The 27769-nt window shown below is 49.5% G+C and overlaps 1 protein-coding gene across 1 annotated transcript in view; it reads left to right on the top strand.

Moving 5' to 3' along the window:
• MMACHC (metabolism of cobalamin associated C) overlaps window positions 1-27769 on the top strand; it is a 156897-nt gene that overhangs the window by 62199 nt on the left and 66929 nt on the right. The window contains exon 3 of the mRNA XM_069642378.1: window positions 5312-5464. Within this exon, the coding sequence (XP_069498479.1) occupies window positions 5312-5464 (153 nt within the window). The remainder of the gene's footprint in view (window positions 1-5311; window positions 5465-27769) is intronic.

Below are 27769 nucleotides of genomic sequence, written 5' to 3'. Positions count from 1 at the left end.
CCGAAATTCGTCAGCTATCCCCGGGTCCTCTCGGCAGCGCTTACCATCCGGAAGGGTAAGGGCCTCTACTCGCCTACTCTCCCTAAGCCCACGCAGTCTCCATGCTAGGATTTTGTCAGCTTTTTCACCCTTCTCCATATACTTTTGCTTAAGAAAGGACAGCTTCCTTTCGGGCTGTCCCACCAGGAGAGCCGCTAACTTCGCCTTAAGCTGTTCGAGCTCGGCCAACTTCCCTGGGAAGATCTGGGATCTCAATTTACCCCTCGGCTGGATAGCTCCAATCTTTTCCCTAAGAAGCTTTTCCTCTCTCCCTCTCTCTCGCTTCCTTGCCGCCCCCAACCCGATAAGGACACCCCTGATCGTTACCTTGAAGGCTTCCCAGACCCCCTCCAGGCTCACCTGCCCATTATCATTAAACTAAAAGAAAACTCCCCAGTCTGAGCTAGCTCCTTATCTTTCAGCAGGAGGTCATTACAGGTCCACTGCCTCGGCCCTGGGAGTGCCAGGGGAATCCCCAACTGGACCCTTACCAAGTCGTGGTCAGACCACGGAGTCACCTCCACTCGAACCTCCGAAATTCTGTCGTAAAGCCCCCTATCGACCAGGATATAATCGATTCTGGAGAATTACAAGTGGGGTTTTGAGAAAAAAGTAAAAAAGGGGTTCAGGACCTTCCCGGGCCGAGTGCGAGTCCAAAAGCCCTAAGACATCATTGGTGCTCTGGAAGGATGACGCAAGGCGCCTTTGCAGCTGGGAATCTATAACCGGGCGACTGGGCAACCTATCACTCAAGTAATCGAGGACCATGTTAAAGTCGCCCCCACCATTAACGCCCCTTCAGTAAAGGTAATCATTTTGAGCTTCATCTCAGACCAGAAGCGATCCTGGGCTTCGTTGGGCGCATAAACGGAGATCAAGCTCGCCTTGGTTCCTCTACAATCGCTCTTGACCATAACAAAGCGGCCCTCAAGATGTCCTCAGGATCGCTGACCTGGGCCCGAAGAGAGAAATGAGCCCTCTGGAAGATCACTATTGCCACCCCTCTCTTATTGACCTTGGAAGACGCATAGAAAACCTTATGTATGGACCTTCCCTTCAAAACAGGTTCTGCTCCCCTCACCCAATGAGTCTCTTGAAGAAACAAAATGTTAAGTTTCAGCCTATTGAGCTCCTTTGCCACCAGAGACCATTTATATGGAGAGTTGAGGCCTCGCACGGTCAATGAGCCCTGCACCAAAGGGAAATCACATTAACCCATTCAAAAAATAAAGTCTAAGCATTGGTCCCTGAAAGAGTAAACTCGCAGAAAAAAATCTTGACAAAAAACTCTCCAGTAATTCCCCCAAGCATAAGCAACTACAATAACCAATAACACCCCAAACCACATGGAACCCAACTGATCTCCATGACCCACAAAAAACATACCCCCCCCCTTCGCCCCACCCCTTACTTCACTGAGCACCTGGCGAGACAGCAACATCCAACCGCTGCCACACCAGGCCACCATTGGCCGCCTCCGCCTGGGCCGCCCAAGATGTAAAAAATTAAGAAAAAAATACCACATCCTTCTGAACCCCCCCCGCACACTGTGCTCGAACTCACTTCTTGACCCCCATTCACGGATACAATTTCCACACTAGCTTAAGTTACCCTCTTCAAGACGTAGCCCACCCCAGAGAGCCCCAAGAACCCCCAGGACCTCCCCTCTATTGAACAATGGAACCCGGGGACACCTCAGAGCACCTTATAAGAGACAACCCTCCCAGATGGGTCAAGAGGCCGGCTTGCTCAGAGAAGGTGGTGTCACCCTTCTAAATTTCCTATGACCTCGGACGCGGCGCCTCTCCACAAATCGAGAGGGCTTCCGCTGGTCAGCAACCTTTTTCCAGATCCGTCTAGGTTTCCAGTACCCCCATCTGAGTCTCCTAAGAGTTCGCCAGTCACCCTCTGTATGTCGGCTTCCATGACGAGGGAGTACTTGTAACCTTCAACTTCGAAAGCGAGAGAAAAGGGATGACCCCATCTGTATCGCACCCCTTTAGACTGCAACCATTTAGTCAAGGGGCCACAAAGCCTCCGACGCTCCAGAGGAAATGCCGAAAGATCCTTGTAGATCATTATTTTAGAACTCTCCCAGGCAATGTGGCCTTTCTTCCGGGCTAAATCCAGGATCTTGACCTTCTCGGAGAAATAGTGAAACTTGATGAGGACTGACCTAGGGGCTCCAGCACGACCTCCTGCTCTATGCGCTCTATCAATTGTCGGCTCACTAGTATTACCCCTGTCAAAGAGTTTACTTATAATTGCTTTGACAGCTCTCATGATGTCGGCCTGTGTTTCTCCGTCCTGCTCTGGAATGCCTAGAAATCTGAGGTTAGAGCATTGTTCCCTATTTTTATCGTCCGATTTAAGGGAGATCTTCTCCTCCCTTCTCTCCAACTCCGCTAGGTGCATATCAAATTGAGTTTTAAAGAGATCTAATGACGTTTGATTGGCCTCCAAGGCTTGGACTCGATCATCAACAGCATCTAGCTTCTTGTCCAGGGAGTCAAGTCTCTTGCTGATGTTTGCTCTGAAACCTCTTATCTCCTCCAATAGGGCAGCCATATTCTGACTCATTGTTTGCGCTTCCATAGCATCCATCTGGGACACAGGCAGTGTATCGCTCCTATCCATACTTTGCTCAGGGGAGTGCCGAAACCTCCGTAAAGATTGAGACCAGTCCATCAGAAGAGGGGAAGAAGGCAGTGATGAGAAGCAGTTCTAAATAGCGGGCCAACCACCAGGTAGACACTGTTGCCAATTTCTTGACCGACTTGACCAGCAGCTTCGCCCCAATGCCAGCACTCCAAGGGCCCCCACACCAACCCCCAGGCAGAACCTCCCAACCGCACAGCCACGGAGACCGCCGGGCCAAGCCGACACGAGTGGCCTTGGTCCTTGGAGGCGTTCCCTTCCCCACCACCTTCAGCGGGGGGACCAGGGAGCCCAAAGACTCTCCCCTCCACACTCGAGAAAGGGGCCGCCACAGGCCACCGCAGGAATCCAGGCCCGGGGGGAACGAGCTCTCAAACAGGAAGACACCGCAATGGAGGAACCCGATCAGCCCAATCAAAAGGGGGCCGCTAGCCCGCACAGCTAACACCTCACCGGGCCAGCTCCCCCAAGACACAAGAGCGCAACTGCAGCGTATGAGGTATGTTCGCCGACCAGAGCTGTCCCTGACCTCTTCCAGGTGTATAATGAGGGTTTGATGGTCTACAGTATTGTAGGACACAGAGGGTCCAAGGGGGTGTGCACTACAGGGCGATCGTGGCGCGAGGCTCCTCTGGCGCTGACGCCGGTGTTATTGCTCTGCCTGTCTCTGGATGGCCTGAATGGTGAGTCTGTGTCTGGCTCTAATTATGTAGCAGGTCTATAACTTTGCACTCATGATGCAACAGGCATCTGCAAGTTGTTTCAGGACAGCATTGGGCAGCCTGCCAGAGGGGATGGCCAGGGTTTTCCAAAGGCAGAGATGGGCACTCAGGATCAGTGAGATGAGCTACCAAGAGTAGAGATTAGAACATCCAGAGTACCCCGGTGCATGCAGGCTTCCAAGCAACAGTAGGGCGACTACATCCATGGAACAAGCCCAAAACCAGGTAAGCCAGAGCTGTTTAAAAAAAAAAATGCCCAGGGGTAGAGTCCCAGCCACTCCGACCACAGTCTCACACGGGCCACTTACGCCCCCAGGGGGCGGGCGGTGCTTACCAACGGGAGGCTTTCTCCAGGCTTCCTCCTCCCGTGCCAGGTACTCCGGTGCCGACCAACGTGGACCACGCAGGACACAAGACTCCATGGGCCGAGCTGCCAGCGCTCCCCAGAGTGGAGTTCCTCGCTGCTTCACGGCACCCCGGAAGATCTCAGCCCCCGATCCACCGCCGAGCAGCGCCCCCAGGCACTGCTACGATTGCGCCGGCGAGGAGTAAATCACCTCCGGCCATCTCAAGGATAGTCACACGATGGAGGGAGCTCAGATCTCGTACCAGCACTTCCTCAGCACTAAATCTTTAGAATAGTGCAATCCCACACGGGATTCACCCGATGACACCCTCCTCTCCGCTTGGATTTTTTAGGCAACCCGAGGCAGAGACAGACCGAGAAGCGTCAGCACATCTCGGCGCCCCCTGGTGGCTCCCTCGAAGGTTCATTTCTAAAGTGTTTTTATTGGCATTTCAAACCTGCAACAAGCACAGATGACTTATAAATGGCTCGAAGGTTTAGAATAAATCTTAACCTCTGGCATTGCTCTGGGCATCCATCCAGAACATTGTTCTTTGCCTGCCAAGCCATTCCAAAAGGGGAAAGACCATATGCAAATCAGTCTTGGTCCCACCCCAAAAGGGGCAGTGCAGCCTGCTTAGTCACATCCCCTCTGCACGAGACCTCTGCTTCCCCCCCTCTGCTGCTGTGCCTCCACTGTTGATGAGGGTAGTCGGGAGGATGAAAGCAGTAATGCTGAAACAGGCTTGCATTATTTTTAGAATGTCTCATGTGAAGTCAGTCACTTGTGAGGGAGTGGGTGATCATTAACACTGAGGCCAAGGGCCTTTGCTGCCCCTTCAACCTGCAGTGCTCTGACCCTGAAGGTGCAAGGCTTTGTTGAATTATGTGCCTTTGATTGATGTGATCGGATAGATTGACAGCATCGGTCAGGACGTTACAGCCTGCTGTGTTTAGAGCCTTTGCGTTTAGCTTCTCAGTGTTATTTCCATCACTTGTAATTAATGTTGTCCACCCACAAGCCAAGTTACGTGAAGTCTTGTTCCCCGAGTGGTGGGTGTCTTCACCCGGGAAAGGGCTATAGCGGTTTGTACCCTGGTGATGTTCTACCTTCCCACTTGAAAGAAGTATTTTCTTTGTGATGAGGCTACTTTGTGCTCACAGAGGCCATCCCAGGTTGCGGATTGGCTACTCCTAATACTGGGCTTTAAACTCTATACCTCTTCAGCATGCCCCTGTCAGGGTTGCTAACCCACTGGCTGTATGCTCCAGTCCCCATGTTTTGGTGCTGAGGTTTGATCCTGGCTCATCTAGTGTCTTGTTTCCCGTGCACGTCAGCATTGGATCCTAAAATATGTGCTTCAAGTTTCCTTTCTCTTACAGCACTCTTGAAGAGGGAGATGCCCCTGAACAATCATTCTTTCACCGTCAGACATTACCTCCAGACTGCGCTATTCTGACAGTGAAACAAAGCAGCTAATTGCAGAGGCTACATGTTTATGGCAATTAAAAGTCTAACTGGGTTTTGTCTGATCTTTCCTTTCAGAATTTCCCAGACCAGAAGCTGGACGTGATCTATGACTATGAGATGCTTCCAAACCGGCGTCCAAGAATCTTGGCCCAGACGGCGGCGCATGTGTCTGGAGCGGCCTATTACTACCAAAGAAAAGACGTCCAGAAGGACCCATGGGGTGAAAAGGTGGGGGAGTCATGAAACAATGTTACTTTAAGGTCAATTCTTTGGTAAAGCGCATCGCTGTTATGGTAGCGTAGTAGGTGCACCTTTTGCTAAGAATAAAAGTACTGCTGAGAAACGGAGCTGGCAGGTGTACGTGTGCTCCTCGTCTTTGCAGATATGGCACTGGCTATACCTGAGGATACCAGACCAGTAGCTGTTTTTAAGATGTAGGTGAAACTAGTGTATGTAATGGGGGCCATCAATTAGATCACTGTACATACACCTGTAATGCATGCTCCATGCTTCCAGCCTATCCATACAAACTCCTCCATCCTCTGACCTTAGAGTGGCGTCATTCAAGCGGTCAATCCAAAGAAATGGGGACAAGGTATCCTTGGGAAGACTGGTTGGGCAAGAAACATATACCTGTCAAAGCTCAAGAAGGGCACAATCTTAGCCTCTAGAAGCAAGTCCTGCTCATGCAAAAGGACCACATTTTTGGGGGTGGCAGACTGCACCATTTCATACGGGGAAGCACTGGGGTGCCCAACTTGGGGCATAATTTCTTAATAACTGTTACAACTGATTTATTTCTAGTTGCGCTAGGACTGTTTGCATAGGACAGGGCCTTCTGCCTCAGAGAAATCAAAACATGTTCTTTCTTTTAAAGTCTGACTCAATTTCGCTTCTTTTGTTACACATTGGGATAGCACATTTTCAGGGTACCTCCCAGGCAAGCAAGAGTAATTTGTACAGGGACACATTTGCAGAATCAAAGGCCTTAAATCCTCAGGTACTGAATGGCTTGCTTACTGTGAAACGGATTGTCGAGGTCAGAGAAAGGGCACTGATTCTATAGAAAAGGTCTACTCCTGGCCATGTTGGTCTGGTCCTACTAAATCCTCTAGAAGACTTTGCCATCCATGAGTTCGGAGGAGAGTCAAAAACAGGGTCCGAGAACCGGAAACCATGGACAATCTCCTCTAGGAAGCCATCTAAATGAGCCTTTTAGTTGTAGAGGTGCATGAAAAGTAAAGTGAAAGATTCCTCAGACTAGAGCCTACTTTTTGCCCAGATGCCAATAGGCAGGCAGTGTATCAAACATTAATCTGCCTTACTCAGAGCTCTTTAAGAGGGGGCAGCTGAAAGAAGCAGTAGTCTGCGCCTGGGCTCATTAGAAACTTAGAGAGGGACACACGAATAGCCAGAACAGAACATAATCTGCAACACGACTGCAGACAGCCATGTACTGCTCTAAAGAGAGATTAAAGGCAGCAGCAAGGTTCCACCACAGCCCAGAAGGAACCTTCCACTAGGAAGAGAACATCATCCAATTGCATGTGGAAGTAACCTAGCCCAATATGGACCCACCATCCAAAGAGAAGATGCCAATATTTTCACACTCGGACCAAGAGGACGTTCTAATAGGACACAGGTCCTGTCACTGCAAAGGCTGCCACCTGACATTGTTTCTTTCGAGTTTCATATTAGACAGTAATAGATGTGTGTTTCCTGATGGGTAGACAGAGAGTAGACGCTAGAGTAGGTCTGCATCCTGGTGCCTGTGTTTACAATCCTAGCCTTGATCCTATTAAGTCAGCCGTTCAATTACAGACAGCAGCCCTCATTGATCGTGGCATTTATTTATTTAATTTATTTATTTATCAGGTGCCAAAAGCCCGTAGGCATCAGAGTGCCAAAAAGACACAAGGACTGTGAAAAACAGGACGTACATAAGACTCAAGGGGGGGTGGGGGAGATGGCCTCTGGGGGTAGCCTAGGTTAAGAGGGGGATTTTAGAAGTTTTCTAAAACACTGCAAGTGGGTTTCTTTCTGTAGTCCAAGTGGAATGTTGTTCCAAAGTTGGGCTGCTAGAACGGGGAAAGTATTTCCCAGTCCCCTACACGTTTTTGCTCTAGGTAACTCAAGCAACTCGTTTGTGCTGGAGCGGAGGGGCATCAGTGTAATGTGTGGCATTAGGTGCTCCTTCAAGTATTTAGAGGCGTTGCCAGAAATGCACTTGTGAGTCATGGTGATGGCTTTAAAGCGGATCCTAGATGCAACAGGAAGCCAGTGCAATTCCTTGCGGGCACTGGATACATGCTCTCTTTTTGCTTTATGCAATTGAGATTGCTTCATGCAATTGCTTGAGTAAGGAGTTTGGGACCCGAATTGGCAGGGCTTGGAACACATAGAGTATCTTGGGCAGTGTGACCATCTTGACAGAGTTAATCCATCCGAGCCGAGAAACGGACATTGGACCCCACCTCAACAGTTGACCCTGAATATTTTTTAGCAAGGGAGGGTAGTTAGCTGTGTACAACCCTGTTAATGTTGGGGTTATAGTTAGCCCGAAAAGTTCCCCTCCTGTGCCCAACCATATTGCGTGTGTCTGTGCGCTTAATTCTAGTATTTCAATATGAGAGAGGAACACGTATCACGGATTTGGATTAATTTATCTTTAAGCCTGCTACTTTTCCAAACCACCAAAACTCTTCGGCTGCTGCATGCAAAGTGCTTACTGGGTTTTTACCAACATAAGCATGTCATCAGCGTAAGCCATAACTAGGCGCATAGCCCCCGAAGCCGATCCCCCTAATCTCCTCCATTTGTCTGTCCCTGGCCAATAATGGTTCCAAGTGAAGTGCGTATAACAGTGGTGATAATGGGTATCCTTGTTTGGTTCCCCTTTGTTATATGATGGGAAGGGATAATTGACCGTTAAGTAGTAGTCTCACAGTGGGTTTTATATAGTTGGCTTTGATGTAACTTACATATTTTGGGGCAAAACCCATTTTTGCCAGGGTGAGAAAGAGAAATGACCACTCGACCCGATCAAAAGCTTTTTCAGAGTCCATTGAGAAAGCAGTGTGGGAATCTTTTTTTCTTTTCTACCTTCTCTATAATGTGACACACTCTCATTATATTATCATGTGTCTGCCGCTGCTTAATAAAACCTGTCTGATGTGTGTGTATTATTGAGGGTAACAAATCCCCCATCCTATTGGCGAGGTATTTTATAAACGTTTTTGCATCTAAATTTATTAGAGAAATTGGGAAATATGACCTGCAGCTACTCTGGTCTTACGCGAGCTTAGGGAATATAACCATTTTCGCCTCTTCCATAGTAAGGGAAATACGGCTGGTATGCGCAAAGGAATTGTATAATTGGGTTCACCTGGGGGCTAATAAGTTCTAATATCTTTTGTAAAATATAGCCGGGTATCCATCCAGACTTGGACATTTATTCAGAGCGAGATCTGTAATAACCCTAAGAATTTCGTCTTGTGTGATATCCTGTTCAAACGCTTCTCTATCTAATGGTGTTAAGCAAGGAAGGTCAATCTTTTGCCGATATTCCTTCTGTAATTGGGAGTCTAGATGTTCTGAGAGATATAAATCTGAATAAAATGCGTGAAATTGTGTGAGTATGACAGACGTTTCGGTAATTATGCCACCTGAGGGTAGCCGAATATGTTGTATAGTTCATGATATCATTTTACGACGAAGCTGATTGGCCAGCAATCTGTCCATTTTATTAGCCTTGACATAATACCTTTGCTTAAGATATAGCAGGGACTTTTCCGCTTTCTTTGTATTGTATACATTGATCCTACCTGCTGCGACTCTATATGTCTTTTGCATGATTGGACCCGTGTTTGTTTAAAAATTCTTAATTGCCCTACTGAGATCTTCCTCCAATTTTATTTTCCACGCTAATTTCTGCTTGTGTCATTTGGCCGCTTCTGCTATTAAAAGACCCTGAAGGGTCGCTTTAAAGGCGTCCCATGTAGTATTTATAGCGGTTTGGCCTACCAGATTTAACTAAAAGAAATCTTGTATCTGCTCTGCAATTACTAATAACTAGATCTCTCAGTTGCTCTCCAGGAATTCTCCAGGTCCATAAGCACTGACTTCTTTGGGATACATCTATCTCTGTCACTATCGTGATCCAACAGAGTAATAGGATGTGTAGTGATGTGGATAATTCTACCCAACAATGTGATCGAGGCCCATGCATAGCCTGTACGCGAAAAGGAGCGATGTACATGTGAATAAAACGTACAACCCTTATCTGCTGCTCTGTGAGCCAACCAAACATTGACCAAGGATAGTTGTGTAAATTTGTGCTTCAGTGAAACAGAAGGGGGAGGTTGAGCATAACGTGTAAATGTACTACGATCTATTGCAGGGTCCCATGCCAGGTTGAAGTTTCCCAGAAGCAATATTTCCCCCTCTCTGAAAATTTCCAGCTGACTCGGGGTGGACTTCAGAAATTCCTCCTGACCAGTATTAGAGGTGTAGACAGTAGCCATGGTTAGCTAGAATGAAGGTAATTCAAGGCTCATAAATATAAATCTGCCCTCTTTGTGAATCTTAGTATGGTGTACTTGAATACAAGCCCCAGCTCTAATTGCAATAAGCATGCCTGCAACCTTCCCCTCTGTATTTGTCTGTACAATAGTCGGGTAATCTTGCAAGCGAAGTTTATACTTAAACGCTTGCCGAATATGGGTTTCTTGGAGCACTGCCAAGTCCGGGTGGTAGCATCCCAATAAGGCCTCCAGTTTCCGGCATTTCGGTGGGTTGTTAAGCCGCCTAATATTCAATGAGAAACATTTGAATTAAACAAATTGTGATAGTTTCCATGGCGTTGATCCCTGCAAACTCCTAAAGCCCTCATAGCACAGCGGTTGCCCTCCTCCACCTCCCAGTTCCCCTCCCCCAACATACATTCACAACCTTCTGCCCCAAAACCCCCCCCCCCCCTACCCCATATAGTCCCCTGGGGCTAGTCACAGTACCTATTGTATCCTGGAGTGATGAGCCCCAGCCGTGAACCACCTATTATCCCAAGGCAAAGTGCAGGATTTCTTGACACTCCTATCCGCTACCTGAATGGATGCAATTCCAGGATGGAACACTTCATCTCTTCTGATTGTATTCTTAGTTCTGCCGTGCCTGAACTGTACTCTTCTGTGTTCCTTTAAGAGGCCTCTATGCCTCTGTTTGAGGGTGAGGCCCTGTAAGGCAGACTCTCCAGTTCTCATTCCGTGTACCTCCTCTCTGTCTCCTGCGTCGATTTACTGTAGACCATTCCCACGGTTTAGACTTTTTTGGTGCAAGATACCATTGTTCATGAAGCCCCTTCTGGAATATCATCTGATTCCTCTTTCTCAATTTAAAGAAGCGCAATTCCAACCTCTCAGGATTTAATCCTATGTTGCTTCCCCTCCAGTGAAAAAGCCAATCCAAATGGGAATGTCCATCTGTATTTTATATCACGTGTGCAAAGAGTTTTAACCACCAAAATCTGAGTGACTGCCTCATTGAGGTTCCTATCTGACACTGTTTCCAGGAGGTTTCTTATGTAAATATTAGAGCGCTTAGAGCGATTTTCTAAATCTTCACATTGAATTTCGAGGTTACGTGTAATTCTGGGTAAGTCCACCAGAGCCATTTCGGCCTGTTTACCTTGTTCTGTCAGTTCTTGTATCGCCCGCTCATTTGTATCTAGACGCTCGCCCAGGAATGAGATTTCTGTACTAAAGTCAGCAAGCAAATGTCTTATTTCTGAGGTAAACAAAGTGAATTGTGTCTGAAAGGAAATTTTAGAATTTGTCCTGGAAGTCTTAAAAGCTTTTGGCTTTTGGAAAGTCTGTCTTAGATGCTGCCATGTGGCTTTCTTCTCAGTGTAGTTCTGGTGAGAGTAATTCAACAGAGCGGTCGGCTGTCGCAGTTCTATCATTGTCTTTCCCCCAGAGTTTTTCTAAGGGGGCAGCTGGTTTTCGGAGAGGTTGTGTTCGGCTGGCCGGGGTCTGCTTCTTCATACCTCTTGTCATGTACTTGACTCCTCTAATCACCTATAATGTCCATATATCCACAATAAAATGAGGCATGCAGCAGCAGGTTCAAAGTCACAGGGGAATGCCCCAGTGACGCTAGGTTTTGATGTTTTCTTCAGATTTTCTTATCGTGATACATTTGAAAAAGAGAATACGCGCTGTGGTGTGCAGCGAGCAATGCAGCTCGAGTATAATCTGTCCCTGCCGTGGAGTGGCTTATGCCCAATACAGAAATCTGGAAACCGTCTACCCTATCTAGGTACCACGCATTGCTTTACCGAGGTAGTGCTCCCGTCCTATCCAATTTTCCAAAGGTCTGGACTCTGCCGCTGACGACGGGAAAGACCCGAAGAAAAATGGAGGAGGCAGCATGGTAACTGCTGCAGGGTCCTCAATACAACTTGGGTCCTCAATACAACTTGTTCCCCTCCCCCTAGGAAAGGGGAGGGTGCCAGGGCGGAACTGCGCCAAACTCCCCAAAGCCCGCAAAGGGCAAAAGAAAAGAAAGGGGCTGGGTGAGCCTCTTTAAAATCAGCAGGGTCCGACTGCAGAAACATCTCGCTCCTGCAGTGGTACCCTGCTGACTCGCCATGACTGGAGGAAGGATTTCGGTCTGTCGGGACGGAGTGCTGCCCAGAAGTCTCCCCTACTGCCGCGGGGAAAGCAACGCGAAGCAACCAGGGACCAGCGTGAACAACACGGTCCCGAAGGCAGCTCGGCGTCAGGTGCTCAGGTGACCTGAGGATCGGCAGCGGCGACGCGGGTGAGCCCAGCTGACGAGGCCGGAAGGAGGAGGCGACCTGGAGGCGGGGACCAGGAAGCCGACTGAGGTGAACACAGGCATGCGAGGGAACCTCAGGTACGGCCTGAAGCCGCGGCCTTGCCCGGTGGACCAGGACCGATATCCGCGGGCAGGCGGCGTCAAGCCCACCCCGCGGATGCCGGCTCATACATTTGGAGCTGCGGCCCCGCCAGGAGGACACAGACTACCCAAGCGGGTGGCCACAAGCGGGCTGCCTTTATACCGCACTGCGGGCTCCCGCACATCCCTGCGCAAGCTACGGCCCGCCGGGAGAACACGGACAGCCAGAGCGGGCTACCGCTGGCGGGCCGCATTGATCAGCACACCGAAGGGCGGGGGATCAGCTGAAGCGAAGAGGCGAACAGGCAGGCGGGTGCCTGCACATCATCCCAAATCATCCCGCCCCCTTTTTTCAACGCGCAGGGCCGGGTTCGCCCTCACACAGCCCCAAACCGCCCACGCACCAGAACTACCTGAAGGGCTGGTAACAAGCAGGCAGCCAGCAAAGTGGTACCAGGGTGTAGGAAAGAGGCACTGAGCAGTAAACAGCCATGGGGAACAGCAACAGGCGACCCAGTGAGGAAAGGGAGCAGGCAGTTCGTCCAACAAAATACCCACAAGCAATGGAACTGGCAGCCTTTCTGGAGATGGCCAGGGCGGCAGCAGCCACACATGGGCCGGACTGGATGAAGACAATCGTGGCCCAACCGGGGCAGGAGCAGAACGGGCTCAGCCAGGTGGTAGATATCTCACCACTAATGTTTCAGGACAGCGCCAGCGAGGTGACAGTGGTGGAGGTGGAGATGCACAGCGTGGAGGAGGACGAAGAAGAAGAGGTCCAGGTGAAGAAAAGGAAAAGGACAATGACGGCGAAATGCCAAAGCAAACAAAGAACAGGCCAGCAACAGCAAGAGACCACGTCAGAAAGGGAGGGCGCAGGAGGAAGTGGCCTTAACGGCACCTACACCTGCTGAGGCTCCAGGGAACCGTGTGAGCCCACCCAGCACTCCTGCAACCAGAACGGTGGACGTAGCTAGGGAAGGAACCACATCCCTGGAGATGGTAAAAGGTATGGTGATGGAATGCATGCAAGCATGGGGAAAGAATGGGCAAGTGCCAAATGTAATTACTAATGCCAGTATGATGGGAGGAATGATGAATAATGGGGGAGCGTTGTCACAGCAAGGGACATCCCAGGGCATTGGGGGGGGGGGGGTCGCTGGGCGGAACCGGGGGGCAGGCATGGTCCCCAGTAGGGATGATAAGTCAACTACCTCAAAAAAGCGGGATTCCGCCTGGGGATTTTTTATCAGTAGGCTTGCCTAGCGTGGGTCCACCTGGGGGGGGCGGCAGTCAACAGGCTCAGATGGCCGCCGCAGCAGGGGAACCAGGGGGACAAGAGGGGTGGAGTCAAGGGCCAGGGGCGCCTAACACCACTGGGGTGGCACAGCTGCCGGTGGTACCGGCCCCAGCGAGTGCGCAAGCAGGCCAGAGTGAATGGGGCTGCGGCCCGGGGTTGGCCTGTTAGGAGTTCAGAGCACAGCTCAGCTTCCAGCAGCAGGCACGAGCACCTTTACACCAGGGGCAGCCTGGGGGCAGGCCACCCAGTATGGTAGACCAATGCCAGGGTTTGCTCCAATGTGGGCAACAGTGAATTCTTTGGTATGGCACATCCCATGGGCGGTCAAAGAGAGGTTGTGGAGGAAAGAGTTTATAGAAATCTTCGAATTGCTGGGGATTGTTCCCGTGGGGGGAGGTCTGAAAGAGCTGTCCGAAAAGGAGAAAGAAAAGAGGGACATGGAGAGAACCAAGGTGGAGCACTCATTAACAATTGGCTCAAAGCGTATAGGATGTACATGTCAGTGATGTTGGAAAGGTATCCACAGGATGCACTAGCAATGATAGCTTATGATCAGTATGTGCATGACTTGTATCTGAAATATGGGGGTGATGGGTGGTTGGATTATGACCGGGGTTTCAGGCTGAAGATGCAAATATGGCCAGCAATGTCATGGGATGAGTTGGATGTGGGGGGGTACATCGACAAGGTGGTACCCTCCAGGGAGCCGGAGGACAAGCCACAAGGGGAGATGTCCCGGGCATGAGGGGCAGAGGGGGGTACACACAGCGGGGGAGGGGATCCTTTTGCGGGCCCTCCTCCTTGGTGTATCGGGCAGCAGCAAACCAGGGGGAGCAAGAGAACAGCTGGAGCTTTGCAGAGAGGTACTGCTCATATGGTAAAGCATGCAAGTACAAGCACCAGAGGGGAGGGGGCGCTGGTCCTCACAGACCCACCCCAGGCGAGGCCAGAAACAAAGACAGTAGCAAACCAAAGGAGAAAGCAAATAGTGATTGAAGTGCCGGCAAAGCAATGCAATGGGGGAGAAACTGTGATTGACAAAATTGTGATTAAATGGAACTTACCCACGCCGGTTAACCTCCTGGCCATGACTCCCTTTCTGAATGTATATCACAATAAGGTTGATGCAAAGTTGTTGTGGCAAGGGTTCAGGTGGGATTTTCAGATCCTGGGGGCAGGTAGCCAGGGGGGGAAAGAGGCGGCCCACCTACGGTCAGCATTGGAGAAGCCAGAGGTGGTGCAGAGGAAGGTGGAAAAGGAAGGGGGACTGGGAAGAGTGGCAGGCCCTTTCCCTGCGCCACCCATGGGCAATTTGGTGATATCTCCACTAGGGTTGCTACCAAAGAAGGAAGAGGGCCAGTTCCGCCTAATCCACCACCTTTCCTTTCCCGAGGGTCAGTTAGTGAATGATGGCATACCTGAAGAATTGTGCAGGGTACAGTACGCCTCGCTGGAGGATGCGGTGCAAATGGTGAAAGCAGCGGGGAAAGGGGCTCTGTTGGGGAGAGCAGACATAGTCAGCATTTCGATTGTTGCCAATTCACAAAGACAGTTACCATTTGCTGGGTTTCAAGGTGGGCAATGACTACTATTACGACAGATGTCTACCAATGGGCTGCGCTATATCATGCGCATACTTCGAGGCGTTCAGCACCTTCTTGGAATTTACAGTGAGGCAGAAAACAAAGGAGGGGGGAATTTTGCATTACTTGGATGATTTCCTCTTCATTGGTAGAAGGGGGACGGAGGAATGCAGGGCTCTAATGGAGGAATTTCAGGGGATGATGGGACAGTTGGGGGTGCCTTTGGCGCCAGGGAAGACCATGGGTCCAACCACTACATTGACATTTCTGGGGTCGAGATTGATTCAGTAAAAGGCGAGTGTAGGCTCCCACAGGACAAGGTACAGAAACTATAGGTCATGGTACGAGGCCTGTTGGGGGGGAAAAGCAAGGCAACCCTGAAGGAGTTGCAGTCGCTGGCGGGAAACCTCAATTTTGCGGGGAGAGTAATACCAGTGGGCAGGGTGTTTGCCAGAAGTGTGGAGATGAAAACGGTAGGGTTGCAACACGCCTCGGAGCGCGTCCGGTAAGGAGCTGAGGTAAGGGAGGATCTCAGGATGTGGGATACCTTCCTAACTGAGTCCAATGGGGTGGCGATCTGGAGGGCAGACTGGGCAAGCAGTCGGAGGCTCAAACCTTTTACCGATTCTTCAGGGTCCCTGGGTTTTGGTGCAATCCTGGAGGACAGGTGGTGTGGCAAGGCATGGCCACCTGAATGGCACAGAGAAGGTGTCACAAAGGACATTACGCTGTTGGAACTATTCCCCATAGTAGTGGCATTCAAGTTGTGGGGGGCACTCCTAGAGAACAAAAGGGTTGCCTTATGGTCAGACAACTTGGCAGTGGTCGAGATTATCAACACGGGGTCCTCTAGCAACCTTAGGGTGCTAAGGCTACTCAGGGAACTCACCAAAAGTATGTTAACTTTGAACATTGAGGTCAGGGTACGGCACGGCACATCCCCGGTATAAAAAATACGGCTGCTGATTCTCTGTCTCGTTTACAGTGGGACAGGTTCCCCGAAGCAAGGAAGGAAATGGCCCCGTTCGAGGACCAGTGGTGGGGGATGATTGGGGTGATCTGAGCTCCCTGGTAGAGACTGCATTGGCGCCAGGTACGGCGAAGAGGTACAGGGCATGTTGGGAGCGTTTTACGCTATTTCAAGTAGAGGTGTTGCCAAGCGGTCAGGGGGAGAACCCGGTACGGGCCTTTGTGGGCTGGTGCTGGAGGACGGGGAAGACCCGAGCATGGGTGTCGTACCACTTGGCGGCCGTAGCACATTACGCCAAGCTTACAGGGGAGAAGGACCCCACCAAGGAACACTGCATCACGCTGGCCATGAGAGGCTGGGCTAAACAAACGGCACCAAAACCGGATGAAAGGCGCCCCATTGATATCTTAAAACTGCATAGGTTAATTAAATGCCTGGACACGGTGTGTAACGACAAGGGCGAGAGGGTACTGTTTACAGCTGGCTTTACGGTGGCATTCTTTGCAGCTCTCGGGGTCAGCGAGCTGGTGCCGGAGAATAAAAACGGCAAGGGGAGCGGGTTTTTGCGGTTGAGGGACGTACAGGTGAGCAGCTCCAAGGTGGTCATCTATGTGAGAAGGTAAAAAAAAAAACAAAGACTGATCAGAAGGGGAAAGGGGCGGCATTAACACTGCAGGCCATCCAAACAAGCAGAGTATGCCCAGTGGCGGCGGTGGCCAACTTCCTCCAGCAACGGCAGCCATCAGAGGCAGAGGCACCGTTGCTCTTACACAGGGACGAGTCAGCATTAAGCCGCTTCCAGTTTAAAAAAGTGATGGGCCAGGGCCTGGCAAAGATTGGGTTAACCGAGGGCCTGGTTTGGGACACATTAATTCCGGATAGGAGCCGCCACCTCCGCGGCAGCCGGGGGTTTGGGGGCGGAGGACATCATGAGGTTGGGGAGATGGGCCTCGGGGTGTTACATCTTTTCTGGCCTGATATATCTTTTGTGAGTAACCATGCCGTTCCCTCCACTTCTCGTTTCGCAGTGCCACAGGGAAAGAGGAAGCGCACTGTATGGGTAGTGGGGCACCCGTTCGTCTCAAGGGCCAAGGCGAGCTGGACTCGGCAGTAGAAGGGGCTGACAGCCGACGAGTTCCGGATTGAGTGGCACGGGGTGCCGGGGATGAAATGGGTACAGCTAAAAGGGTTGTTGCAGAAATTGCTGGGGAGGCAGCAGAAGCCCGAAGTGCTGGTGATCCACTGGGGGGGGGGCGACTTAACCAGCCTAGGGAGGGGGGGTTTTGTTGATGGACATTATGCGCTTATTACAGGAGATCTCGGCACAGTTGGGGCGAAACGGAGATTGTGTGGTCTGAGGTGAATCCCAGGGTGCAATGGAGAGGGGCCGAGAACCATTCAGCAGTCGAAAAATCGAGGAGAAAATTGAATAGGGCCGTGGCAAAATTCTGCAGGGGCAGAGGCTTCCATCAAATCAGGCATGGCTTGATCAACGGGAAAACTCCTGAGTACTTTCTTTTTTTTATTTTTTTTATTTATTTATACATTTTCAAGAAAACAGAATTAATCCAACAATAATAATGCAAAGAGAAGCAGCACATATGTCAATTCATCAATTTTCAGTCCAGAATACCTTCCCTCGAGTCCATCTGTATTCAGCAAAACATGTTGCATTATCAGTTCATCAATTCAACTTTAACTAGGTCATTAACAATTCATTTGTCAACAATCAATTGGAGAACAATGCAATCGTGAACAAACAAAAACAGTGGGAAAAGAAAAAAAAAAAAAAACAGTAAATCGGAGGCTGCGCAATCCGTAACAATATCTGTTCTGTGCAAAGTACGCAGTTTCAAGTCTGTCAGGAGTTCATAAAGTGCCTCATCAGATCTGACCTAAAATACATCTGCTCCATATCCTCCACATAGTTCAAGAAAGGGGTCCAGATCCGCCTGAACCTCGATAGCTTCCCTTCTAATATAGCGCTGAGCTTTTCAAGACCCATCAATTCCCACACCTTCACCCACCAATATGCCACCTGTGGTCCCTCCACCGCTTTCCAGATCCACGCCCTGGTGATTCGTGCCGCAGTAAGCAACTGCGCAATTAGGGCTGCTCTGGACCCCGTCATCGGGAAGGATCCATCCACCGGCACATCCACATCCCCAAGGATTAGTACACGCGGGTCCATAGGAAGCAGCGTGCCCGTAATGTCCTTGATCTTCGAGCAGACCTCTAGCCAGTAGTCCCGGATGACTGCACAATGCCACCACATATGCCCCAAGTCACCCTTTTCTCCACACCCATGCCAACATGTATCCGGATACTCAGGGTTCATGGCATGCAATCTAGTCAGCGGGAAGTACCAACGGAAGCATATCTTAATTGCGTTCTCCTTTACCAATGTACACCTAGAACTCTTGTGGGCCCTATGCCATATGCGCTGCCACACTTCCTCTGGGATTTCAACCCCCAACTCCCTTTCCCACGATAACATGTAGGGGAGCTTTTCACCCTCAGGGACACTTTCTAGAAGGCCATAACAAGCCGCCAGCCTATGAGAGCTCTGTCTCTCAAGAATTCTCAGTTCCATCCCAAAGGGCACTCTGCTGACAAGTCCCTAAGCCTCAGTGGTCCATTTGATTCCCACCCTTGGAATGAGTTGGTAGCCAATCCCGGTGTAAATGCCTGGTTTTGTGCCACAGGGGACAGTGGACCCAGACCTAAAGCTATCCCTCTTTGCACTCTCGCCTTATCCCAGCTTTGAAGCGTAGCAAGCGTTGTGGGCAGGAGTTCCCCCTGATAATTTCGCGCCTCTTTGGGCAGGAAAGGGAAATGTTCTAACAGCAATGGAGTAGCTTCCTGCTCTATTTCCTGCCATTTAGGAGTTTCAGTGGAGCTTCCCCAGGTGTAACGCGCACCTGGTTCCCACGGAGGCGCGGCGTCGAAGGTGCAGACCTCTGAAGATGGACAGGAAGGGCCCCTCTATTCTGGCTTCCCTGGCTCGTTGGATAGGATGAGCTCTCCATCCTGCTTCTGATGCAGGGGCGCGTTGAAACCCAGTTACTTCACTGGATTGAGGATTGATGGGAGTTCAGGTAAGCTTGACTGTTCAGGTAAGGCGCTGTAAAAGTTCTGTAATAATAATGTTCGTTGTCTAATTGCAGCAAGCGCTAATGCTTATGTCTTTTTCCCCTTAGGGGCCGGGGTTCGGAGTGCCGGAGATATGGCGCCGACCCGAAGTGAAACAGTTCTGGATGAGCGCTCAGGTAATGTCTTTGCATTCGCTCATTCAATGTCTTTGCCTTTTTCCCCCTAGGGGCCGGGGTCCGGAGATGCCAGGAAGTGGCAGGACCCGAAATGCAGTGGGAATAATCCAACAGGTAAGACTTAAAAGGAAACTGAGCTTTACTTATTCCTTTTCTCCCTCTCACCTTTGTTCTTGTCTTTTTTCCTCTAGGCGCCGGGGCGTAGCTGAATCCGGAAGATCGCTGCTGAAGATGGAAGCGCTTTGCAAAGGTGAGTAAAATGCAGCACTGCAGCAATCGAAACGAAATGCCTTTAAAATGATTCCTTTTCAGGGCCGTTGGAGAAATGACTCCGGGATGCAGATTTAGCAGGTAAGGGCTTTTCTTCTCCTATTCTCTTCCTTTCTCCCCTTGCAGGTGTTCCAGGGTGCTGGCAGGCGTGGCTGAAGTCAGGATGCAGGAGCTGACACGGTGAGCGTCCAGCTGCTAGGTGCAGAACAACTCGAAGCATGTGTGGCTGTTCGGGTGGGGTTTAATAGCCTTGGAAGATGTTCCTGGTATGTAACCTTCCACCAATCAGGTATGTATCCTTCCCCGACCACACCCGGGTGGTGAAGTAGTCCTACAGGTTAAGTAGTCCCATTCAGGCCTCAAGAGGGCCTGGATGAAGCAGCAAGGTCTGCATCAGGTAAGTGTGCACCCAAGCACTTAAACACATATCCTCCTCTATGAGCCTGGCGCCTAAGGCGCCAGGACTGGGGTCCGCTATGAGCCTGGCGCCTAAGGCGCCAGGACTGAGTCCAAAGGGCCCCGACTTGGGCCCGCTGAGACTTCCCTGGGGAAAATGATGTCTGCCTCTGGGGTTGCTGGGCCCGGCCTGGCTCCTTAGAGGTAGGCATCATGACAGTACCCCCCCCTCAAGGCCCCTCCCAAGGTCTTTTCCTCCGGGGGTTTTGGTTTGTGCGGGAATCTTCGATGGAATCTTTGAATTAATCGTGGTGCGTGAACATAGTTACTGGGTTCCCAAGATCTTTCCTGAGGTCCATATCCTTTCCAATCAACAAGATAGAAGAGTTTCGACTTAACTATCTTGGAATCTAAAATGTCTTTCACTTTGAATTCTAATTCTCCATCAATTTGGACAGGGCCTGGGGGCTCAGACAGTCTGGTTCCAGGTTGTACTGGTTTTAGAAGAGATGCGTGAAAAACGGGATGAATCCGCATGTTGGATGGTAAATCGAGTTTAAAGGCCACTGGGTTGATAATAGCTTTGATGGGGTAAGGCCCAATGAATCTGAGATTAAAAGTTCGCTGACCCTTGAGGGGTAGATGTTTAGTTGCTAGCCATACCTGATCTCCTACTTGGTAAGGAGGAGTTTTACTTCGGTGCAAATCAGCGTTTTCTTTATACTTTTTCTTGGCTTGCTGTAAGTGGGTTGTAGCTTCTTTGAAGGCTTGGGTTATTGTGGAATGTAGGTGATTTACTGCAGGCATCTCCAGGGTCAGAGGTGGATCTAGGTCAGAGGTCCGAGGATGGTGACCATACAGGGTATAAAAAGGAGTCTGTCCGGTTCCAGAATGCACTGAATTGTTGTATGCATATTCTGCAGTCCAAAGGATGTCCTTCCAATTCAACTTGGATTGGTGTAACATCCACCGCAGATATTGCTCGAGAGTCTGATTGGTTCTCTCGGTTTGTCCGTCGGTCTGGGGGTGGTGGCTGGTGGCTGGTGGATAACCGCACGTCTATTTGTGCTAGTTGGCAACATTTCTTCCAAAAGTGGGAGATAAATTGACTTCCACGGTCTGAGACTAATATGGAAGGGAAACCATGTAACCGCACTATATTTTCCATAAATTCCTTGGCCAAGGTGGAAGCTGACGGCAATCCTTTTAAAGGGATAAAATGGGCCATTTTGGAGAATAGATCCACTATTACGAGAATCGTGTTGTAACCACCACAAGGAGGCAGGTCAGTTATAAAGTCCATTGACAAGGTGTGCCAAGGTGCTGGTGTAATGTCCAAAGGTTGAAGTAGGCCGGCTGGCCTTTTCTTTTGACTCTTATTTTGGGCACAGATTCCGCAAGACAACACAAATGACTTTATGTCTTTTCTCCAAGAAGGCCACCAGAAGTGGCGTTTGACCTTTTCTTCTGTTTTCGCAATACCGGGGTGTCCTTCCATTAATGATTCATGATGACGGGTAATGACAAGTTCCTGCAATTCTTTACTTGGCAGAAATAACCGCTCTTGGAAGTAGGGTAAATCATCCTTAACGGTGTAGTGAGGACCCTTTTGACTCCATTTCAGTAAGGCAGAAGAGTCAAAAAGCTGTTTTACTTGAGCTTGGATGTCCTCAATGGTTTGCAATGAAGTCAAGCCCAGGATTCTTTGTTCCGGTATGATTGGCACAGGTTCTAAACTCGAATTTGGTTCTTCCATGCCTATCCGGGATAAGGCATCTGCCTTACCATTCTTGCAGCCAGGGCGATAGGTAATTACAAAATCAAATTCCGCAAAGAATAAAGCCCATCGGAGTTGTCGCGAAGATTGAGCTTTGGCCGTCTTTAAATACTGCAAATTTCTGTGGTCCGTAATTACGGTGATGGTGTGTCTTGCACCGAGAAGATAGTGACGTCAAGCCTTGAAAGCTGATTTAATAGCCAGTAGTTCTTTGTCGGTAATTGCGTAATTGAGTTCAGGTGGAGAGAATTTTCTGGACCAAAAGGCTACAGGGTGTAGTTGGTTAGTTTCTGGGTCTCTTTGCGACAGGACAGCTCCCATGGCCGAACTGGATGCATCGGTTTCCACGATGTAAGGGAGATCTGGGCGCGGGTGCTTCAATACAGGTGCAGAGGTGAATTTGGTCTTCAGGTCCTGAAAGGCTTGTTCAGCCTCAAGAGTCCATTCAAAGCGTTTATTTTTCTTTAGGAGAGATGTGATGGGTTGAACAGTTCGAGAAAATTCCGGGATGAACCTTCGATAGAAATTGGCAAAGCCAAGCATGCTTTGCACTCCCTTCACAGAGCTAGGAGATGGCCATTTGAGAATGGCGTCCACTTTCCGCGAGTCCATTCGGATTCCTTGAGGTGTCAGGATGAATCCGAGAAACTCCACTTCTGTGGTATGAAAAACGCATTTTTCGAGCTTGGCAAATAATTTGTGCTGGCGCAATTTCTCAAGAACTGCCCTAACATGGTTTCTGTGATCAGATTCTGAGGAGGAATACACCAGGATGTCGTCAATATAAACGATGACACAAACATCGATAAGTTCCCGAAGAACATCATTCATAAAGTACTGAAAGGCGGCAGGTGCGTTGCACAAACCGAAGGGCATTACTTGATATTCGAAGAGCCCAAATTTGGTGCGGAATGCAGTCTCCCACTCGTCGCCCTCTTTTATACGTACCAGGTGGTAAGCTCCTCGGAGATCTAGCTTGGTGTACACACGAGCATCTTTTACTTGGTCGATAAGCTCAGGTATCAGGGGCAAAGGGTAACGATTCTTAATCGTTATCTGATTTAGGGCGCGGTAGTCAATACAGGCCCTAAGGTCTCCTTCCTTTTTAGGTACGAAGAACAAAGCGGAAGAGACTGGTGACTTTGATGGGCGAATGAAACCATTGGCCAGGTATTGATCCAAATACTGGCGCAAATGCAGGTTCTCAGGTTCAGTAAGAGCATAAATCCTACTACAAGGTAGTTGTGCATTGGGTACCAAGTCGATTTGGCAATCGTAAGATCGATGGGGAGGTAAGGTGTTAGCCTGCTCTTTCTGAAAAACGTCTTGGAATTCTTGGTATTCAGATGGTAGCTGTACAGGGGTGGAAGTTACAGAGGCTAGACCCATAGCTGGATTCCTTGGGTAACAGGTTGGTTCACAATCAGGAAAAGTTATCTTCTTTGCTCGCCAGTCTATTCTCGTATTATGTGTTTCTAACCAAGGGATTCCAAGAAGTACTTGAAATTGTGGGGCCTTGATCACATCAAACACGATTGCTTCCCGATGTCCGTCCTGACCCACCAGAGTGATTTCAACTGTGGAATGCGTTACAGGTCCTGAGGCTATTTCGGTTCCAACTGTGGAATGCGTTACAGGCCCTGAGGCTATTTCGGTTCCATCAACTGTAGTAATTACATCTTGGGTTACTTTCAGGCGGAGAGGAAGCTTAATACTGGAAGCCAATTCACGGTCTATGTAATTTCCAATAGCTCCACTGTCTATGTATGCTTTTATAGCATGCAACTGCTGAGGCTGTTTTGGGTTCACAAGCACCATTGGCATGACAAAATGCGAGTTCAAAGAGTTTGTTTTCAAGCTCGGCAAGCGGACCCCTACGCTTGTCGGGCTAGGTCGTTTCCCGAACCAGGTGTCAATAACTCGTTATCAGTGGCTCCAACCACCTTCTTGGGTGGTTTAACTGGACAACTTTGCAGAAAGTGACCAGAAGTTCTGCAATACAGACAAAGTTGCATTTGTCCCCTTCTCTCTTGTTCCTTCTGCGTTAATGGTCCTTTAACACTGCCAATTTGCATAGGTTCGGAAACGTCAGTACTCTTGGAGTTAACGTGGGTCTTGATAGGTACTCTGGTTTCATACTTGAGCCGATCTGCTTTTCTATTTTGAAGTCTGTGATCAAGTTGAACCACTAAGTCTATGTAGTCTGCGCAGGCCTGGGGTGGATCTACTATCTGAGCTATAACATCTTTAAGCTCTCCGCGCAGGCCTCGATGAAACAATGTGATCCTTTTATTTTCAGGCCATCCGGTTTCCACAACTAGTCTATTAAAGGTGGCGATATAGGACAAAAGATCCTGATTACCTTGTCGTAAGGATAGCAGTTCGTTGTTAAGGGCCTGTCCCTGCGAGTGTCGAGCGAACAATCTTTCCATGCTGGCCTGGAAGCCCTGGAAATCCCGGAGAATGGGATCATCCTGATTTACCAATGGAATAGACCAATCGGCAGCACAGCCACTGAGGTAAGATAGTACAAAGGCTACTTTGGTCTGGTCGTTGGGGAAGGCCCCGGGCATGCATAAAAAGTGTAAACGGCATTGGTTCATAAAAACGGCATATTTCTTGGGATCCCCCGCAAAACGTTCCGGCGGGGCCAAAGGCATGTGTCCAGGTAGATTGATTTGTACCGGGTTATTCGAACCCATTGTTTTAGAAATATCTTCGGAAACAGGTAAAGGAGTGTGCTCTGCCTGGCCCTGCAATAATCTTTTGGCCAGATCATCAGTTCTTTCCTTGGATAGGATTAGTTCCCTTCTGAGAGCATTAGCCTCCTGGCGGGCTGAGTGCACTTCTGTCCGTAATTCCCCTAAAAGATGGGCCAGCTGATCTGTCTCGGAAGTCTCCATAGCGCCCAGGTGGGAAATTGTGGTAAGGCTTCGCGTTCTGTAACGCTCACCTGGTTCCCAGGGAGGCGCGGCGTCGAAGGCGCAGACCTCTGAAGATGGACAGGAAGGGCCCCTCTATTCTGGCTTCCCTGGCTCATTGGATACCCTCCTTAGGGTTTGGAAGGATGAGCTCTCCATCCTGCTTCTGATGCAGGGGCGCGTTGAAACCCAGTTACTTCATGGATTGAGGATTGATGGGAGTTCAGGTAAGCTTGACTGTTCAGGTAAGGCGCTGTAAAAGTTCTGTTCAAAAGTTCAAGCTTAATAATAATGTTCGTTGTCTAATTGCAGCAAGCGCTAATGCTTATGTCTTTTTCCCCTTAGGGGCCGGGGTTCGGAGTGCCGGAGATGTGGCGCCGACCCGAAGTGAAACAGTTCTGGATGAGCGCTCAGGTAATGTCTTTGCATTCGCTCATTTAATGTCTTTGCCTTTTTCCCCCTAGAGGCCGGGGTCCGGAGATGCCAGGAAGTGGCAGGACCCGAAATGCAGTGGGAATAATCCAACAGGTAAGACTTAAAAGGAAACTGAGCTTTCCTTATTCCTTTTCTCCCTCTCACCTTTGTTCTTGGTTTTTTTCCTCTAGGCGCCGGGGAGTAGCTGAATCCGGAAGATCGCCGCTGAAGATGGAAGCGCTTTGCAAAGGTGAGTAAAATGCAGCACTGCAGCAATCGAAACGAAATGCCTTAAAAATGATGTCTTCCTTTTCAGGGCCGTTGGAGAAATGACTCCGGGATGCAGATTTAGCAGGTAAGGGCTTTTCTTCTCCTAATCTCTTCCTTTCTCCCCTTGCAGGTGTTCCAGGGTGCTGGCAGGCGTGGCTGAAGTCAGGATGCAGGAGCTGACACGGTGAGCATCCAGCTGCTAGGTGCAGAACAACGCAAAGCATGTGTGGCTGTTCGGGTGGGGTTTAATAGCCTTGGAAGATGTTCCTGGTATGTAACCTTCCACCAATCAGGTATGTATCCTTCCCCGACCACACCCGGGTGGTGAAGTAGTCCTACAGGTTAAGTAGTCCCATTCAGGCCTCAAGAGGGCCTGGATGAAGCAGCAAGGTCTGCATCAGGTAAGTGTGCACCCAAGCACTTAAACACATATCCTCTTCTATGAGCCTGGCGCCCGCTATGAGCCTGGCGCCTAAGGCGCCAGGACTGAGTCCAAAGGGCCCCGACTTGGGCCCGCTGAGACTTCCCTGGGGAAAATGATGTCTGCCTCTGGGGTTGCTGGGCCCGGCCTGGCTCCTTAGAGGTAGGCATCATGACACCAGGCTAACATAGGAGCCACCTGCCCCGCCCTGTAGTTGCGTCCTTTAAGAAGCATAGCAGGTCATCAGCGTATATCGCTATCTTATGGTATTGTCCTGCGAATTCAAAGCCCATGATCTCCCTACTTAAACGGACATGTTGTGCTAAGGGCTCTAAAGCTAATGCAAAAACAAAAGGGGACAGGGGACAACCCTGCCTAGTGCCCCTATATAAACGGATCGCTGAGGTCATGTTCGTATTCACTCTGACTTTAGTGGAGGGAAACTGATAACTGGAAAGGATTAACCTCAAGAATCTGGGGCCAAACCCGAATCCCTCTAGCACCAACTGTAAGTAACCCCAAGACATACTATCAAATGCCCGGTGGGCATCTAATGATAACAGCAACAATTTGCCTGGCAGTCTAAGGGCCAGAGCTATCGAATCTATCGTCCGACGTATATTATCTTGTGTCGAACGATTCCGTATAAACCCCGTTTGATCTTTCTCCACTAGCGTCTGAAGAATCTCCCCAAGGCGCCCAGCTATCACCCTACTTAGTAGTTTTGCATCCGTATTTAGTAAAGTAATTGGGCGGTAGGAAGCACATTCAACCGGATTTCTCCCGGGTTTCAAAACCAATGTCGTAGTGGAATCTGCCATAGACTCCGAGATCAACCCCGTTGCCCAGATGTTATTAAACAGTTTTGACAAATCAGGGGAAAGCTCAGCCCTGAAAATCGGTGTCCAGTCATAATTTCGAAAACATAATTTCGAAAGTCAAAAAAGTCGAATCAAAAATGTCGAAAAAAAAAGTCGAATTGTTTTTTTTTTTCAATATTTTTTTTTGGGCTCTAGTTTCTGTGAAAAAAAAGGTAAAAATAAAAAAAAAGGGGGGGTGGGGGGAACCCCCCATTTCGAAAAAAAAGTCATTAAAAAAAAAAAAAAATTTCGACGGTTTTTTTTTGACTTTTTGACTTTCGAATATTTTGTATTCGAAATTATGTCTATGAACCCTGAAAATCTTATAGAATTTATTCGAGAACCCATCAGGCCCTGGGGCCTTACCCAGGGGAAGGGAGCGAATCACGTTTTCTATCTCTTCCCTTGTAATTGGCTCCTCTAGAAGCTCACGGGTTGCTTGAGGCAGCTGTGGCAAATGCGCTTCCCGTATAAACCCCTCCGCCATACCTATATCTGTCTGCTGCGGGGCCGAGTGAGCCCTAAAATACTCCTCCACTACCCGAAGTTTCTCCCTCTCAGATGTGACCCTCTTTCCTTCCCCATCCACAAGTGCCTCAAACCTGTTGCGACTCGCCCGTTGTTTCAACTTGGCTGCTAATACGCGATTGGCCTTGTTACCCTTAGAATAGTAGTATTGCTTAACTGTCATCATGGCATACGCTGCACGGCTCATATGATGGGTCTCAAGGGTTCTCTGGGCTATCCTCATCTCTCGTTTCCGACTCTGAGTAGGTCTACACCTATGTGCCTCTTCCCTCTCCCGGAGCTCCTACTCCAACTGGGCTTGTATTTGTTTCCTGGCCCTACTTTTCTCTGCAGAATAAGCAATTACCTGTCCCCGAGGCACAGCCTTTGCTGCATCCCATATCTTTGTATACAGCAGTGCCTCCGTCTCATTCTCACTAAAGTAAAGGTTAATTGCCTCTGAAATACTTGAACGGAACTGGGGATCCTCCAGGAAGAATTCATTCAATTGCTAGGATCGTGGTGGGCTTGGCTGGGTCTGAAGAGAAGCCAACGTGAGCAGGACCGGGGCGTGATCTGACAATGCCTTGGGCAGTATATCGACATCAATTGTTTGGGCTATTAATTTATCGGACACCAAGAACATGTCCAACCTGGAGA

This window comes from Ambystoma mexicanum, chromosome 1q (assembly GCF_040938575.1).
Source record: "Ambystoma mexicanum isolate Mex_15411 chromosome 1q, UKY_AmexF1_1, whole genome shotgun sequence".
In the NCBI taxonomy this organism is placed as follows: domain Eukaryota; kingdom Metazoa; phylum Chordata; class Amphibia; order Caudata; family Ambystomatidae; genus Ambystoma; species Ambystoma mexicanum.
Note: the sequence above shows the minus strand (reverse complement) of the source record. Positions and strands in the feature narration are given on the sequence as shown.